Source organism: Pelmatolapia mariae, linkage group LG17, assembly GCF_036321145.2.
Source record: "Pelmatolapia mariae isolate MD_Pm_ZW linkage group LG17, Pm_UMD_F_2, whole genome shotgun sequence".
NCBI classification, from domain to species: Eukaryota; Metazoa; Chordata; class Actinopteri; order Cichliformes; family Cichlidae; genus Pelmatolapia; species Pelmatolapia mariae.
Window position 1 is genome coordinate 979997 of NC_086242.1, and position 13092 is coordinate 993088.

General features: G+C 43.8%; 2 protein-coding genes across 3 annotated transcripts in view; both read left to right on the forward strand.

The window, feature by feature from the left end:
- On the forward strand, window positions 1-6129 carry mrps33 (mitochondrial ribosomal protein S33). The gene is made up of 3 exons (XM_063460140.1): window positions 1-124; window positions 3137-3353; window positions 5661-6129. The coding sequence occupies exons 2-3, from the start codon at window positions 3139-3141 to the stop codon at window positions 5764-5766; spliced, it is 321 nt and encodes a 106-aa protein (XP_063316210.1). The 5' UTR covers window positions 1-124; window positions 3137-3138; the 3' UTR covers window positions 5767-6129.
- A 118-nt stretch (window positions 6130-6247) lies between these two features.
- Window positions 6248-13092, forward strand: part of braf (B-Raf proto-oncogene, serine/threonine kinase) — a 32250-nt gene continuing 25405 nt past the window's right edge. For both annotated transcript variants that reach the window (XM_063460139.1, XM_063460137.1), the window contains exon 1: window positions 6248-7425. In XM_063460139.1, the coding sequence (XP_063316209.1) occupies window positions 7270-7425 (156 nt within the window). In that variant the 5' untranslated portion in view covers window positions 6248-7269. The remainder of the gene's footprint in view (window positions 7426-13092) is intronic.

Genomic DNA, 13092 nt, shown 5'->3' on the forward strand with positions numbered 1-13092 from the left:
GCCAATCATCTCCACGGAGCATGTGTCACGCGTGATGCACCGTCTCTGGTGAAGGTTACTGTTAACTGTTAGCTGAAGCAGAGGCTACAGACAGATTGTGGAAACAACGCTGTGCGCAGTTGCGGTAAGAATTAATGTCACTGTCATGAAGCTGTTCGTCTGCTCACATCAGCTCACAGACACGAGCTGGTTCCTCGTGTTCTTGGCAGAATGCTGCTTATTATTTACTGAAGTGGGTCTGTGTGCAAACATTATAGAACAGTGTTAGTAGATCGTCCTGTGACTGCAGCATCAGAAACCCTAGTTCTCATATTTACCTGCTGTTCAGTGATCCAGTCTGACTCACTTCGTCGGCTTCCCTCTATAATTTATCTCAGCTGACCCAAAGTAACAAAAAACGTGCTAATATATAATTACTAATAATTCCTAAAGCTGCAATACAACGAACCTTGCTAACTGAATTATACGGACCCGCGAACGCACTTTGATAAGTTAACATAGTTTATAATCTGGATTTAGCGAGTTTATGTAAATCTACGCCGCCGGACTCCTGGGTTTACCGGCCTGCCGTTAACATTCACGGGAAACTGGAAAATACAATTATGTTTAAAATGTGCACGATCTCCGCTGCTTGGTTAGTTTTCTTGACAGTTCTCATGAATGGTCAGATGGTCCTCGCTAAGAATTATGGGACGGCATTTTCTCCTTTCCTTTCATAAAGGCTGATGCCCCAGTGTTAAGAGAGGCAATTAAAAAAGCGTTGAAGCTGTTTTCTTTTATAATTAGAAATACTTCCGGGTCACTTCCTGCATTTAGGAATTGTGTGTGTTATTGATTCTTTTTGGTTTTATGATTTTTAAACGAACAGCATCAAAACACCAACATCATGGTTGTAAAGCCAGTAATTCCTTTTTTTTAATTAATTAAATTTTGATTTTTATTTATTTTTTGGAAAGAGACTGTTCTCGTGAAAACAATCTGGTGGCTTTAATTAGAAAAACACTTTCAGTAACGTTCAGGCTTCATAGACTCTGTAGTTTAGTCTTACTTTTCATGTCACTGTACAGCAATAGGAAAATCATGCTATTGCATAACTATGTTAATGCAGTAAACATGAATCTTTATGTTTTAATCTGGTTTGATTCCCCACGGGTCAGACACTGTCAGCTCAGAAAATATTGAAATATGAAAGATTAAGTTAAACTAGTAACTGGCCGGGTGTGGGTTACTATGGTTTTAAGTTGTTTCTGCCTCAGATGGCTGTTAGCTATTGATATGTGTGTACTTCACTGTGCTCTGTGAGTGAAGTGACCTGCAGTCATAGTAAGAATAGGTTAAATATTTGAAATGATAAGGAATGGTGCTTCAATCAGAATCAGAATACTTTATTCATTTCTATGGAAATGATGCCGTTCCTCCAAGACAAGAACAGACTGGACTAAATTAAATAATACAACATATTATACAGTTTACAAACTATAAGAAACAGCTCCAACATATATGTTTCCTTTATTAGCTCCTTTAGCAGAGAGAGGAAAAATTGTACTTTCTCATAATTTACAGCAATAATCAACACGACTGACTCAAATGTCTCAGATTATTTAGATGCTAACACTGCATTTTCCAGTTCAGGCCAAAACCTGCTGATCTGTATTAAACCTTGAATGTCAGGCTGGCATAACTAGTTGTTACATTAGCATCAGGGAGAAGGCTAGCTATACTACAGCACATGGTATGTTAAATGTTTTTGGAGAAATAGTCACTGTGCTTTTTATTGTTTCCTTTACATATTGCGTATTAGTGCTAGGAAAATAAATCAGTTCTTGCTGTATGCATTCCAGTCATATGCAGCTATATTTCTCAATTAGTACATATCTGACCACTTTGCAGGCTGGCTGGATCAGCATAGAGTTAAAATGTGCATGATCTTAACAGCTAACAAAGTCATTTCTGGATTCTGGTAAGTACATCTGTACGGATCATCCATCCATCTATTTTTCGCCACTTGTCTGGGTCACGGGTGCAGCAGTCTAACCAGAGACGCCCAGAGCTCCATCTCTTCAGCCACCTCCTCTAGCTATCCTGGAGGGACACCAAGGTGTTTCCAAAAAACCTGAGAAATATACTCTTCTGTGTATCCTGGGTCTGCCCTGGGGTCTCCTCCCAGTGAAACATACCCAGAACACCTTACCTAGGAGGTGTCAGGGAGGCATCCTAGTCAGATACCCGAACCACCTCAACTGACTCCTTTCAATGTGGTGGAGTAACAGCTCTACTCCAAGCTCCTCCTGAATACCCAAAGCTCTTCACCCTGTCTCTAAGGCGAAGCCAAACCATCGTGTAGAGCAGGGGTGGGGAACTCTAGGACTCAAAGGCCGGTGTCCTGCAGGTTTTAGACGTGTCCTTGATCCAACACAGCTGATTTAAATGGCTAAATGACCTCCTCAATATGCCTTCAACTTCTCCAGAGGCCTGGTAATGAATTAGACTCTCACCATTAGCCCTTGAGTGCAAACTAGAACTTCTGTCCATAAATATTATGAGCAGAACAGCAGAGTCCAAAACCCACTGAAAATGAGTCTGACCTTTTGCATGCAGCGCAGACCAAGCTTTCACAATGGCTGCAAGGGAACTGGACCCTGCAACAACAGGCTCGATCTACTCTGGAAGCATCCCGAGGGACACGGCCAAATGCTTGCTCCAAATCCACAAAACACACACAGGCTAGTTGGGCAAACACCCAGACGCCCTTGAATGTTTTGAGAGGATACAGAGCTGGTCCAGTGTTCCCTGACAAGCATGAGCACCTGATTGTTCCTCCAAATAAAAGCCCGAAATTTTCAGTCCTTTCTTACCATGAAGATGAATCACCAGCTCTTTTACAATCATAGAAAAACTTACGTAGAATACTTTTAAACATGCTAAGTTCATGTAACTTTCATGCTGATTAAACAAATAAGACAAGTTGTACCACAAAGAAACCCCAACTCTAACTCCATATATCCTGTTTGACATATTTGATGTCTTCAGTTTGCATCTACAATGTAGAAAGTAGTAAAAATAAAGAAAAACATTAAATGAGAAGGCGTGTCCAAACTTGTCACATGTCAAACTGTATGTTTCTTGTGCTCATCAGTGATGGCAGGCCTGTCCAGCTATGCATTGCGGATGGCCAGACTGAGCTCACAGATCTTTGGAGAAGTTGTGCATCCAACTGACCCGAAATCTATGAAGGTGGTCCAGCTGTTCCAGGAGCCCCCTATGGCCAAGAGGAAGGAGGTGTATGACTGGTACCCACACCACAAGATTTACTATGCTGTGACCCAGAAGCTCAGGTTCATGGGTCTGTTCAGGTACAGTAGAATACACCTGTAATACATATTTACCTTTGTAAAAGCAAAAATGGCTTCATTTATTTTTACACAGTTGTGCTGCTGAAACACATTTTTAAGAGTTTGAAAGTTCATGACTTCTGATATTAACATTTATTTTCATTTTTTGTGGGATTTACAAAAAAATGTAAAACAAATCCCACTGTTGTCATTTTCTCCCTTTAAAAAATGTAATTACATTACAGTGTAGGTGTGATAATGAACTGAATGGATTACTGAGGCTCATACTAATTAAACAAACAAATATGAATATGCATGCTAAAATGTGTTTTGTTTGAAATACATTTTTTAAATAATTGAAATTTACACTTCAGCATGAAACACTGTAACATACAATAAGTATGTCAGTGCAGGAGCAGTTACATTTTTTCCGAAACCAAAACAGATAACCAGGAAGTGAAGGCCGGAATCCAAGAGAGAAATCCAAGCTCCGCCCTCTGCCTTGGCCTCTGTCAGTGCCTCTGAAGTTTAATCAGCCACTATTTATTACTTCAGAAAGAATTTGAAGTGACTTATAAATGGAGGAAAAATGTGAACTGCAGTTGCTTCAGAAAGTACTTTGACTCCTTTGCTTTTTTGTTAAAAACTGAAATGACTCATTTACAAAAGTATAAGACGCTGAATGCAGTACTTTAAAGGTCACCATGGGTAAGTCTCATGAAAAGGGTTTTTTTACTTTCTTTGATTCTGGCATTTGGACGGTATCTTCAGTTCTATCCATAAATGTTAATAATGTAAAGTGTGGTTCATGTCTGGACTGTAACTCAACGACAGTTCTTGTTTTTCAGCGTCGCCTTGGCCTCGTGCTGACCCACTGCCTCAGTGTCAGGTCGCTGCTCACTGGAGCAGGTTTTCCTACCATGGAGCTATGCAGCCTGACAACATCCTGCCACTCCCACACTTCCCACTAGTTTTTAATCACTTAATTATTCTTAATTACTAATTACCTTGTTACTACATATGCATTTTTTTTCGTTATTTATTCTGTTTTGTGATGAAATGTTTCTGTGGCCCAGATATTGAACTGATTGTATCCAAATTATTTGCCGTATTATTCATCAGGGGTTTTGTTTCTTTGTTTGCATTCAAAGATCATGTGATGTGGAGGTGTCATCATTCATTCTATTATGGAAAATGTCTCATGGTTACCAGTGGGGATTTTAACCACGCCTCACTGGACAACAATAAGCTGAGTGTGCACTAGAACACAGAGGACGAGACCTGCTGTGTGGTAATGCTGCTAAAGCGTACAGTGTCACTGGAGTTATTAGGCTAGCTATTTGAAGCTGCTGAGGCACTGCAGGAGTTAAACATGTTTAACTGCTCAGATAAGGGGTGTCCAACTCCAGGCCTCGAGGGCCGGCGTCCTGCAGGTTTTAGATGTGTCAGCTGATTTAAACGGCTAAATAACCTCCTCAGCATGTCTTGAAGTTCTCCAGAGGCCTGGTAATGAACTCATCATTTGATTCAGGTGTGATATCTAGAACCTGCAGGACACGGCCCTCGAGGCCTGGAGTTCCCACCCCTGGCTTAAAGCTTCCAGGTCAGGCTCCCACTGAGGAGGGTCCAGCATGAGCTAAAGGCGAAGCTGAAGAAATACAAGGACTACTAGCTTGAGCAGAACAGCACAAGATGTGTGGAGAAGAATGAAGAACATCATTGTGTTTAAGTGACTGGTTGTGGCTCAGGTGGCTGAGTGATGGGAGAGTGGGTCATTTACCAGTTGGGAGGTCGAGGAAACGATCCCCGGCTCCTCATGTCCATGTGTCAAAGTGTCCCACTGAACCCCGGTTGCCCCCGACCCATCCATCAGAGTGTGAATGTTAGATAAACCTGCTTCACTGTATGATTGTGTGTCCATTTAATGTCCACCAGTCCATTGAATGTGACAGACGACCAGTGAGCAGCCTGGAGAGAGCAAATTAGCTGCACCATTCCTCCACCAGGTTTAGCTCACAGCCCTCTGCTGCCTCCACACCCTTACTGCCTTTAGTGATCACCCCCAGTGGGAAACAAAAAGTTCAAATGGATCACCAGATATACTCGGGTAGCTGTTATGCTACATACCTGTGCAGGTAAAGGCTGCAGAGATGTCCTGTACCCTTATTCAAAGTGGCTTTCTTCTGCTTCACCAGAAAGTCCTGAGTGATGGTTTGATAACTTTCTGAAGAGATCTCATATGAAAAACAGTGAAATCCATAAGATGAAGTGCATGTAAATATGGCAAAAGTAAAAACTGTGTCTAATCAAATCTTTAATTCGTTTTAGAGATGAGCATGAAGACTTCAAGGAGGAGATGCGTCGTCTGAGGAAACTAAGAGGAAAAGGGACGCCAAAAAAAGGAGAGGGGAAGCGAGCAGGCAAGAAGAAGTGAACTGCCACACTTCTGCTCCCCGAGGCTGCACAGGACTCGACGTTCTTTGGTTTCTGTGCAGGCTGCGCTGGTCGGTGTGCGCTGCTGGTCCTGAGAGCGTTCCACTGGTCGGGACTGTCCTTTGTTTCTGTGCTGACAGGACGTTCTGAGTCGGGCATATCCCACTTCTGTTAAATTGTGTATGTTATTGAACGTGTGTGTGGGGCTGTGCTTATATCTTATTACCACATAATAATGCCTTTCTGTAGAACAGCCCAGGAGGAAGTGTTAGCTGCTGATAGCTTGACTGTGGATGGAACGGCTCAAATGTATAGAAGTGGACACCCTTATTTTTCACAATAAAGTCAATGTGATAAATCTGCAGAGTGGTGCAAAACTTTGTTTTATTGCCTTTAAAGAGGAAAAATCAAGACGAGGGGGATAAAATCCCTCCATGTAGGAAACACGCAGCATATGCTGCTATCCACAATCTCTGTTTCTGGGTCGACCTGCTGACGTAAGCATATATGGGCATTAAACAATTTGTGAAATACTGAGGCCGGTGGAGTCATCGACCAATCGGGATGATTGCCAGCTCCTATTGTCCAAGAGTTGAAGTATCATTGGGCAACATACTGAACCCTGAGATACTCCGATGGATGCACTGTGTGTGTGTGTGTGTGTGTGTGTGTGTCGGACAGTACTTGGGCACAGATAAAAGCACTATGAGTGTGTGTGACTGGGTGAATTTGAGTGCTCACATTGAGTATTAAGGTGTTCTTTAAGTAGCAGCCCATCCATTTACTGCATTCTGACTTCCGTGACATTAAGAAAAAGGTTTGCTATTGCAGGTAGTTACTAAACCAGGGGTGGGGAACTCCAGGCCTCCAGGGCCCGTGTCCTGCAGGTCTTAGATGTGTCCTTGATCCAACACAGCTGATTTAAATGTCTTGAAGTTCTCCAGAGGCCTGGTTATAAACTAATGATTTGATTCAGGTATCTAGAACCTGCAGGCCGTGGACACTTGGAGTTCCCCACTTGTGATCTATAAGAAGGCTGCTAAATAAATGGACTTGGCCCCTCATGTGAATAAAAGTTTTAATTCAGATGTTGTTAATGTTCGGCTCTCACTGCACTGCCATCTTTATGCGGACTTGTTTTACTGTGGCTGGGCGCACACTCATAATCAGCCACGGTTCGCTCATGCTAAGCCCGTGTTTCCTACCACGCTGAGTACTGAGGGGCTGAATCCTGGCACTCGGCACGCTTCAGGTCATCCAGGGTTGCTACCCTGCAGCACTCCTGCGTGTTCAGCGTACCGGGCACCTGAAGCTCCCAGCGGCAGGTGGACGCAGGAAGGCTGTAAGAAGCTCTCCGTGGTCGTTTCAAACGGCTGCTTTTCCCGGTTTTACTCAGTCGAAAGAGGTCCGGAGCTCTGGCCCGTGCCTCTGTCTCCCCCTCCTGTCCTCAGCACCGGGTTGCGTTTTCCTCGATTATTTTCCACTCACTTTCTCGCAGTTTAAAATGGCGGCGTTGAGCAGCGCCGAGTCCCCACCGCCCGTCTTTAACGGAGACACTACGGAGCTGGAGCCGGGCAGGGAGCGGGGCCTGGACGAGCTGGGCGTCGGACTGGACTCGTCCTGCTCGTCGGGGATCCCGGGAGGTCCGCAGGATGAGGAGGTAAGCCCCACGGCAGCGGGTCGAAGCTGGGCAGGGGACACGGGCTCCGAGCGGAGGTAATTGGATGGAAAGGTTCGGGAAACGGCGGCTGGAGCCCGGGCGGTGGGCTGCGGCGCAGGGCTGGAAACGCGAGCGGCCCCGGCTCACCCGGCTCGCGGGCCGGGCTCCGTGGCGGGGGAAGCTCCGGGCTGCGGAGCTGTGTTTGTGTCGGGCCTGCTCGCTTCGCTCTCCAGCCTCACAGCATCTGCAGCCTGCTGCGACAACAGCACGCGCGCACACACGCGCGCGCGCACACACCGCTGTTCAAAGCACAAAGACGCAGTTTAGCGCTTCGCGGTGAGTCGTGCGGAATTGTGGTGCGGACAAAGTTTGACGGCGAGCGGTGCTGCGAGGCCTGCGCTCAGAGGGCTGCTGCCGGGGATGCTGATGGTGGACCTGGAGGCTAGCCCGAGTCGTGCTTGTGGTGTTTGAGGTGTGATTTAGCCACACATGCTACTTTTATTAATGTGGCACAATATGACTAGCATCTCCGCAACTCCTCCACACGCACACGCAGAAAGCATCAGGCTGTGTCCTCAGCGGTGTCTGCACTGACCACGTAGCCTAGCTTTGATTCTGCAGGTCACAGGCCTCCCTGCTGGACCACGACAGCAGCACACAGCAGGATAGCTTTGTGTTAAAGTTTGGAACAAACAACACTGCAGCTCATATCTGACGTGAACACATTTCCCTGCTATGTCATGCAGAACATGAGAAATCCGTCACAGGCTTGGCAGCACCCATTTTAGGGTCCAGAACTCCTGCGTGAACATTTGGAGAGTTCCTGTGTCCACGTCTCTGTCACTGCAGCTCAGCTCTGTAGTGAGAGCTCCAGGGGCCTGAGCTCACCAGAGACTAAAAATAAAAGCATTTAAAGACTGCGCTGACTCTGGATTTTAGTCTCTGGAGCATCTACGGTGTGGTGGTCTGAGTGTGTCGGCATCTGCTGGTTTCTCTTAAAATTTCTATAATCACAAATCTGAGCTCAGGTATAACTCTTAGGCATCTTCATAAAATGGTTCAGTGTGTATTTTAGAGGGGCTTTTTTTCATGTGTCATTCAAACTCCAGATAACATCCGGTGCAGGACGTGTTGAGCCCTGGTCCTCACACACAGCGCTGTTTTATATGAAAAACTGCAGATGAAGTCTCTGCAAAGCAAACTCGCCTGTCCCTGTTGCACCGTTCTCCATCAGCTGGTTTGAGTCGTTTATGGATCATCTACTCTCTCTCACTGAGAATTTTCCATGTTTGGTTAAAAATATCATCAGAAATGATTTTATGGCTCTAACTACAGATTTAAAGGGAAACCCGGGATGAATATTTTGGTGCCTCAGTTTGGACATCACCCTGAGAGGATTAAACGTCGTCCCAGAACACTGGGATAATTCAAGACTGCTAACTATACAGTACAGTTAGCAAACTGTGATCCATCGATTATCCAACTCTGCTGCTGTGCAGCTGGATAGATAATCAGTCTTTATTCCCTAACACGACCTTCATGTTGGATTTCCCTGCGTGTCTCAAGCTGTGTAAACATAAACCATCAGTAAACAATAGCTTTTCTGACCCTATTTAAAAATAATCATTTCTAAATTCTGTAAGTTTGTGTTTGGCTGGTTATTGAATTAGCTTCATTCTGATTATTTTCAGGACTTTGTAGGACGGAGAAACTATCTGAACCTGTTTGAACCTGCTGTGCATTGGAAACATGGACAAAGCCCCAAAGTGATTGAAGTAATGAGAGCTGAGCTTGAGCTAGGACGGTGTTTGATGGTGCTTTTCAGTTGCATTCTGTTCATCCAAAATTAGACATGTCAATAATGGATTGCATTTATATAGCGCTTTTCTAGGCACCCAAAGCGCTTTACAATTCCACTATTCATTCACTCTCACATTCACACACTGGTGCAGGCAAACCACAGTTGTAGCCACAGCTGCCCTGGGGCAGACTGACAGAAGCGAGGCTGCCATATCGTGCCATTGGCCTCTCTGGCCATCACCAGTAGGCGGTAGGGTAAAGTGTCTTGCCCAAGGACACAACGACCAGGACAGAGAGAGCTGGAGGATCGAGATGAGCTTCCCAACCCCCTGAACCATGGTCGCCCTCTAAACCAGCTGTCACAAGTGTCCATATTTACAGGATGTGGTCATTAATGTGTGACCAGAGTAAAAAATCGTCCAGGTGTGGAAATCCCAGGAAGCTGATTCTGTTCATCTGGACCATGAACACAATCAAAAGTTGATTCATGTCCAGATGAACAGAATCAGGGAGACTGTTCAGAGCAGGGTCTGTGTGTTTGCAGCAGGATCGGAGCTTGACACTGTGAGGAAAAGTAAAAGATGGTGAGGATGGATTATTGATTAATGCTGGGGAACCGTTGTTTTAACATTAGTATAAAAAGCTTTGCTTTAAAAACTCTCCCTTTTTTCTAAAAGTGCAATTCACATCACTTAGTGTGTGCACAGAGCACCAAATCCAAACAGTACTGGTTTCAAGGTATGAGGAGTTGGACCATAAAACATTATCGATGGAAACCAACTGTCCAGTGATCAGAGGTCAGGTGACAGGTGGGGGCAAGCAAAGTGCAGAGATGGCCAACAAAATGCGACGAAGCACAGGAGAGCAAAGATGTGGAGTAGTGGCATAAAAACCTTGAAGGAGTGGAAGAGAGGAGGCCAGAGGAGGCATTGCTTCAGTTTCCCAAATGATTGATCCTCAGCAATAGAGCAGCTGTTCATGGGCAGCGTTAGGACAGCGATGCGTTTTTAAGAAAGCCAAACTTTTGTTTCAGAAACAGATCAAACAGCTAACTGCAGGCCTGGAAGTGAAATCTCGCTCTAGCATCTCCTGACTTGAAGTGATTAGCCGCCTCCTAACTCTAAAGAGTGTAAAGCAGTCAAAGTGCATCGCTGTGGTGGAGAATCGTCAGTGACATCAGAGAAGACATAGAAATGTCCGCTTTCCTTTCCAGACATCAGCATCATGTCGTCTCCTCTGCCTGTCTTCTTTGACAATGAGAGGATACCATGTATTTATTTGTTATCTGTTTATTAGAGATTTGAGCCTTTTTTATTTCCCCAAGTTAATTAGTATTGTTTTACATTTATAATTCTAAATGTGTAAATTTAGCACGCGTAAAGTCAAGTGTATAGAGCATAGCATGATGACCACTGCATGACCCTGCGGCTAAACTGAATGCATCACATTACACTTCCACTATAATAAAAACAGTTTTGTCTGAGAGGGCCGGGAGATATGAGGAAAATCTGATATCACGATATTTTACATGATATATATCACGATATGTGTAAATAACCTTAAATGTTATTTTTAACCATATAGTGCCGAACACTGCACTGGTATGCTCATTCAAATAGACGTTGAAAACAAAAAATCTGAATGAATTGAACCAGTGTGTGAATGTGTGTGTGAATGGGTGAATGACTGGATATGTAAAGCGCTTTGGGGTCCTTAGGGACTAGTAAAGCGCTATATAAATACAGGCCATTTACCATTTATTTACCATTTTATTTTACCCGCAGTTGCACACAGAGGTTTTCCACAAATGACTGTGACAGTAAGTCTCTTCCTGTGGTCAACACTGAACCTTTAACGAACAAAATATCACAGCAACGAAAAAGTACATCAAGCAGGAATTCACGAGACAAAATAAAACAAGTTTAAAAGGATGCTCTGTTTTATTTATAACATATAAAAATTATAAAATAAAAAAATGTGATGACCTCAGATTACAGACACAAAAGTCTGGATAGTGACTATAAAACGACTGACCGTCACAGGTGGTTTGTTTAACGTGTTCTTTGGTGCGTAGCGAGACGGTCACATGCAGAGTTTTAAACATTCATTTTGCAGGTAATGACTTTTCAGCTGGTGGAATACATTTGTGGCGCTGCTGCCTTTTAGCGACAATAGTTTTACAGCATGTTTGTCAAATTACCGTGTTTTGCAAACAGCTTATGATAAAGCGATTTCAGCCATGGAAAAACCAGCGATACATCGAGTAAATTCGATATATCGCCAGCCCCTACTTCACAAACATAAAAATAGACTAGTGTTATACTAATACTTGAACAGATTACCGCTATAAACAAAATAACTGCATTTATTTTGCTAGTACTAGCTGCGAACAGGCAATGACAGAACAGCAGTGTAAATGTATGCTATGTCTTCTAATGATGCTGCCTAAGGGAAGCATGTATAATATAAACAGAATTGGTCCTAGCACTGAACCCTGAGGAACTCCATAATTAACCTCAGTGTGTGAAGAGGACTCTCCATTTACATGCACAAACTGGAGTCTATTAGATAGATATGATACAAACCACTGCAGTGCAGTACCTGTAATACCTACAGCGTGCTCTAATCGCTCTAATAGGATATTATGGTCGACAGTATCGAACGCTGCATTGAGGTCTAGCAGGACAAGCACAGAGATGAGTCCACTGTCAGAGGCCATAAGAAGATCATTTGTAACCTTCACTAAAGCTGTTTCTGTGCTGTGATGAGCTCTGAAACCTGACTGAAACTCTTCAAATAAGCCATTCCTCTGCAGATGATCTGTTAGCTGTTTGACAACTACTCTTTCAAGGATGTTTGATATGAAAGGAAGGTTGGAGATTGGCCTATAATTAGCTAAGACAGCTGGGTCTAGAGATGCTTTTTGAGTAAAGGTTTAACTACAGCCAGCTTGAAGGCCTGTGGTACATAGCTGATTATTAGAGATAGGTTGATCATATTTAAGATTGAAGCATTAATTAATGGCAGGACTTCTTTGAGCAGTTTTGTAGGAATGGGGTCTAAAAGACACGTTGATGGTTTGGAGGAATTAATTATTGAAGTTAACTCAGAAAGATCAATTGGAGAAAAAGAGTCTAAATGAATATCAAAGGTACTGAAAGTAGCTGTAGATAATATTACATCTGTGGGATGATTATTGGTCATTTTTTCTCTAATGGTTAAAATGTTATTTGTGAAGAAGTTCATGAAGTCATTACTAGTTAACGTTAAAGGGATGGTTGGCTCAACAGAGCTCTGACTGTTTGTCAGCCTGGCTACAGTGCTGAAGAGAAACCTGGGGTTGTTCTTATTTTCTTCAATCAGTGATGAATAGTAAGATGTTCTGGCTTTGCGGAGGGCTTTCTTATAAAGCAGCAAACTATTTCTCCAGGCTAAATGATGATCCTCTAAATTTGTGACACGCCATTTCCTCTCCAGCTTACGAGTTATCTGCTTTAGGCTACGTGTTTGAGAATTATACCACGGAGTCAGGTACTTCTGATTTGAGGCCTTAGTTTTCACAGGAGCTACAGTATCCAGAGTCGTACGTAGTGAGGAGGTAAAATTATTAACAAGATAATCGACCTCTGTTGGAGTAGCGTTCAGGTAGCTGCTCTGCTCTGTGTTGGTACAGGGCATTGAAGAAGGAAGTGACTTGCGAAGTCACTTCCTAGCACTCACTTGAGTCAGCCCTCTGCTTTGTGCTCTGCTCAGCTGTCTCTCCTCCAGGTTCCCTGTCCTACTTCAATAGGGGAGGCATAATTGCCTGTTGTGGCGTCAGCCTCCCCTTCACCACACCCAGAACCCACTGCTCCATCCCTGCTCTGC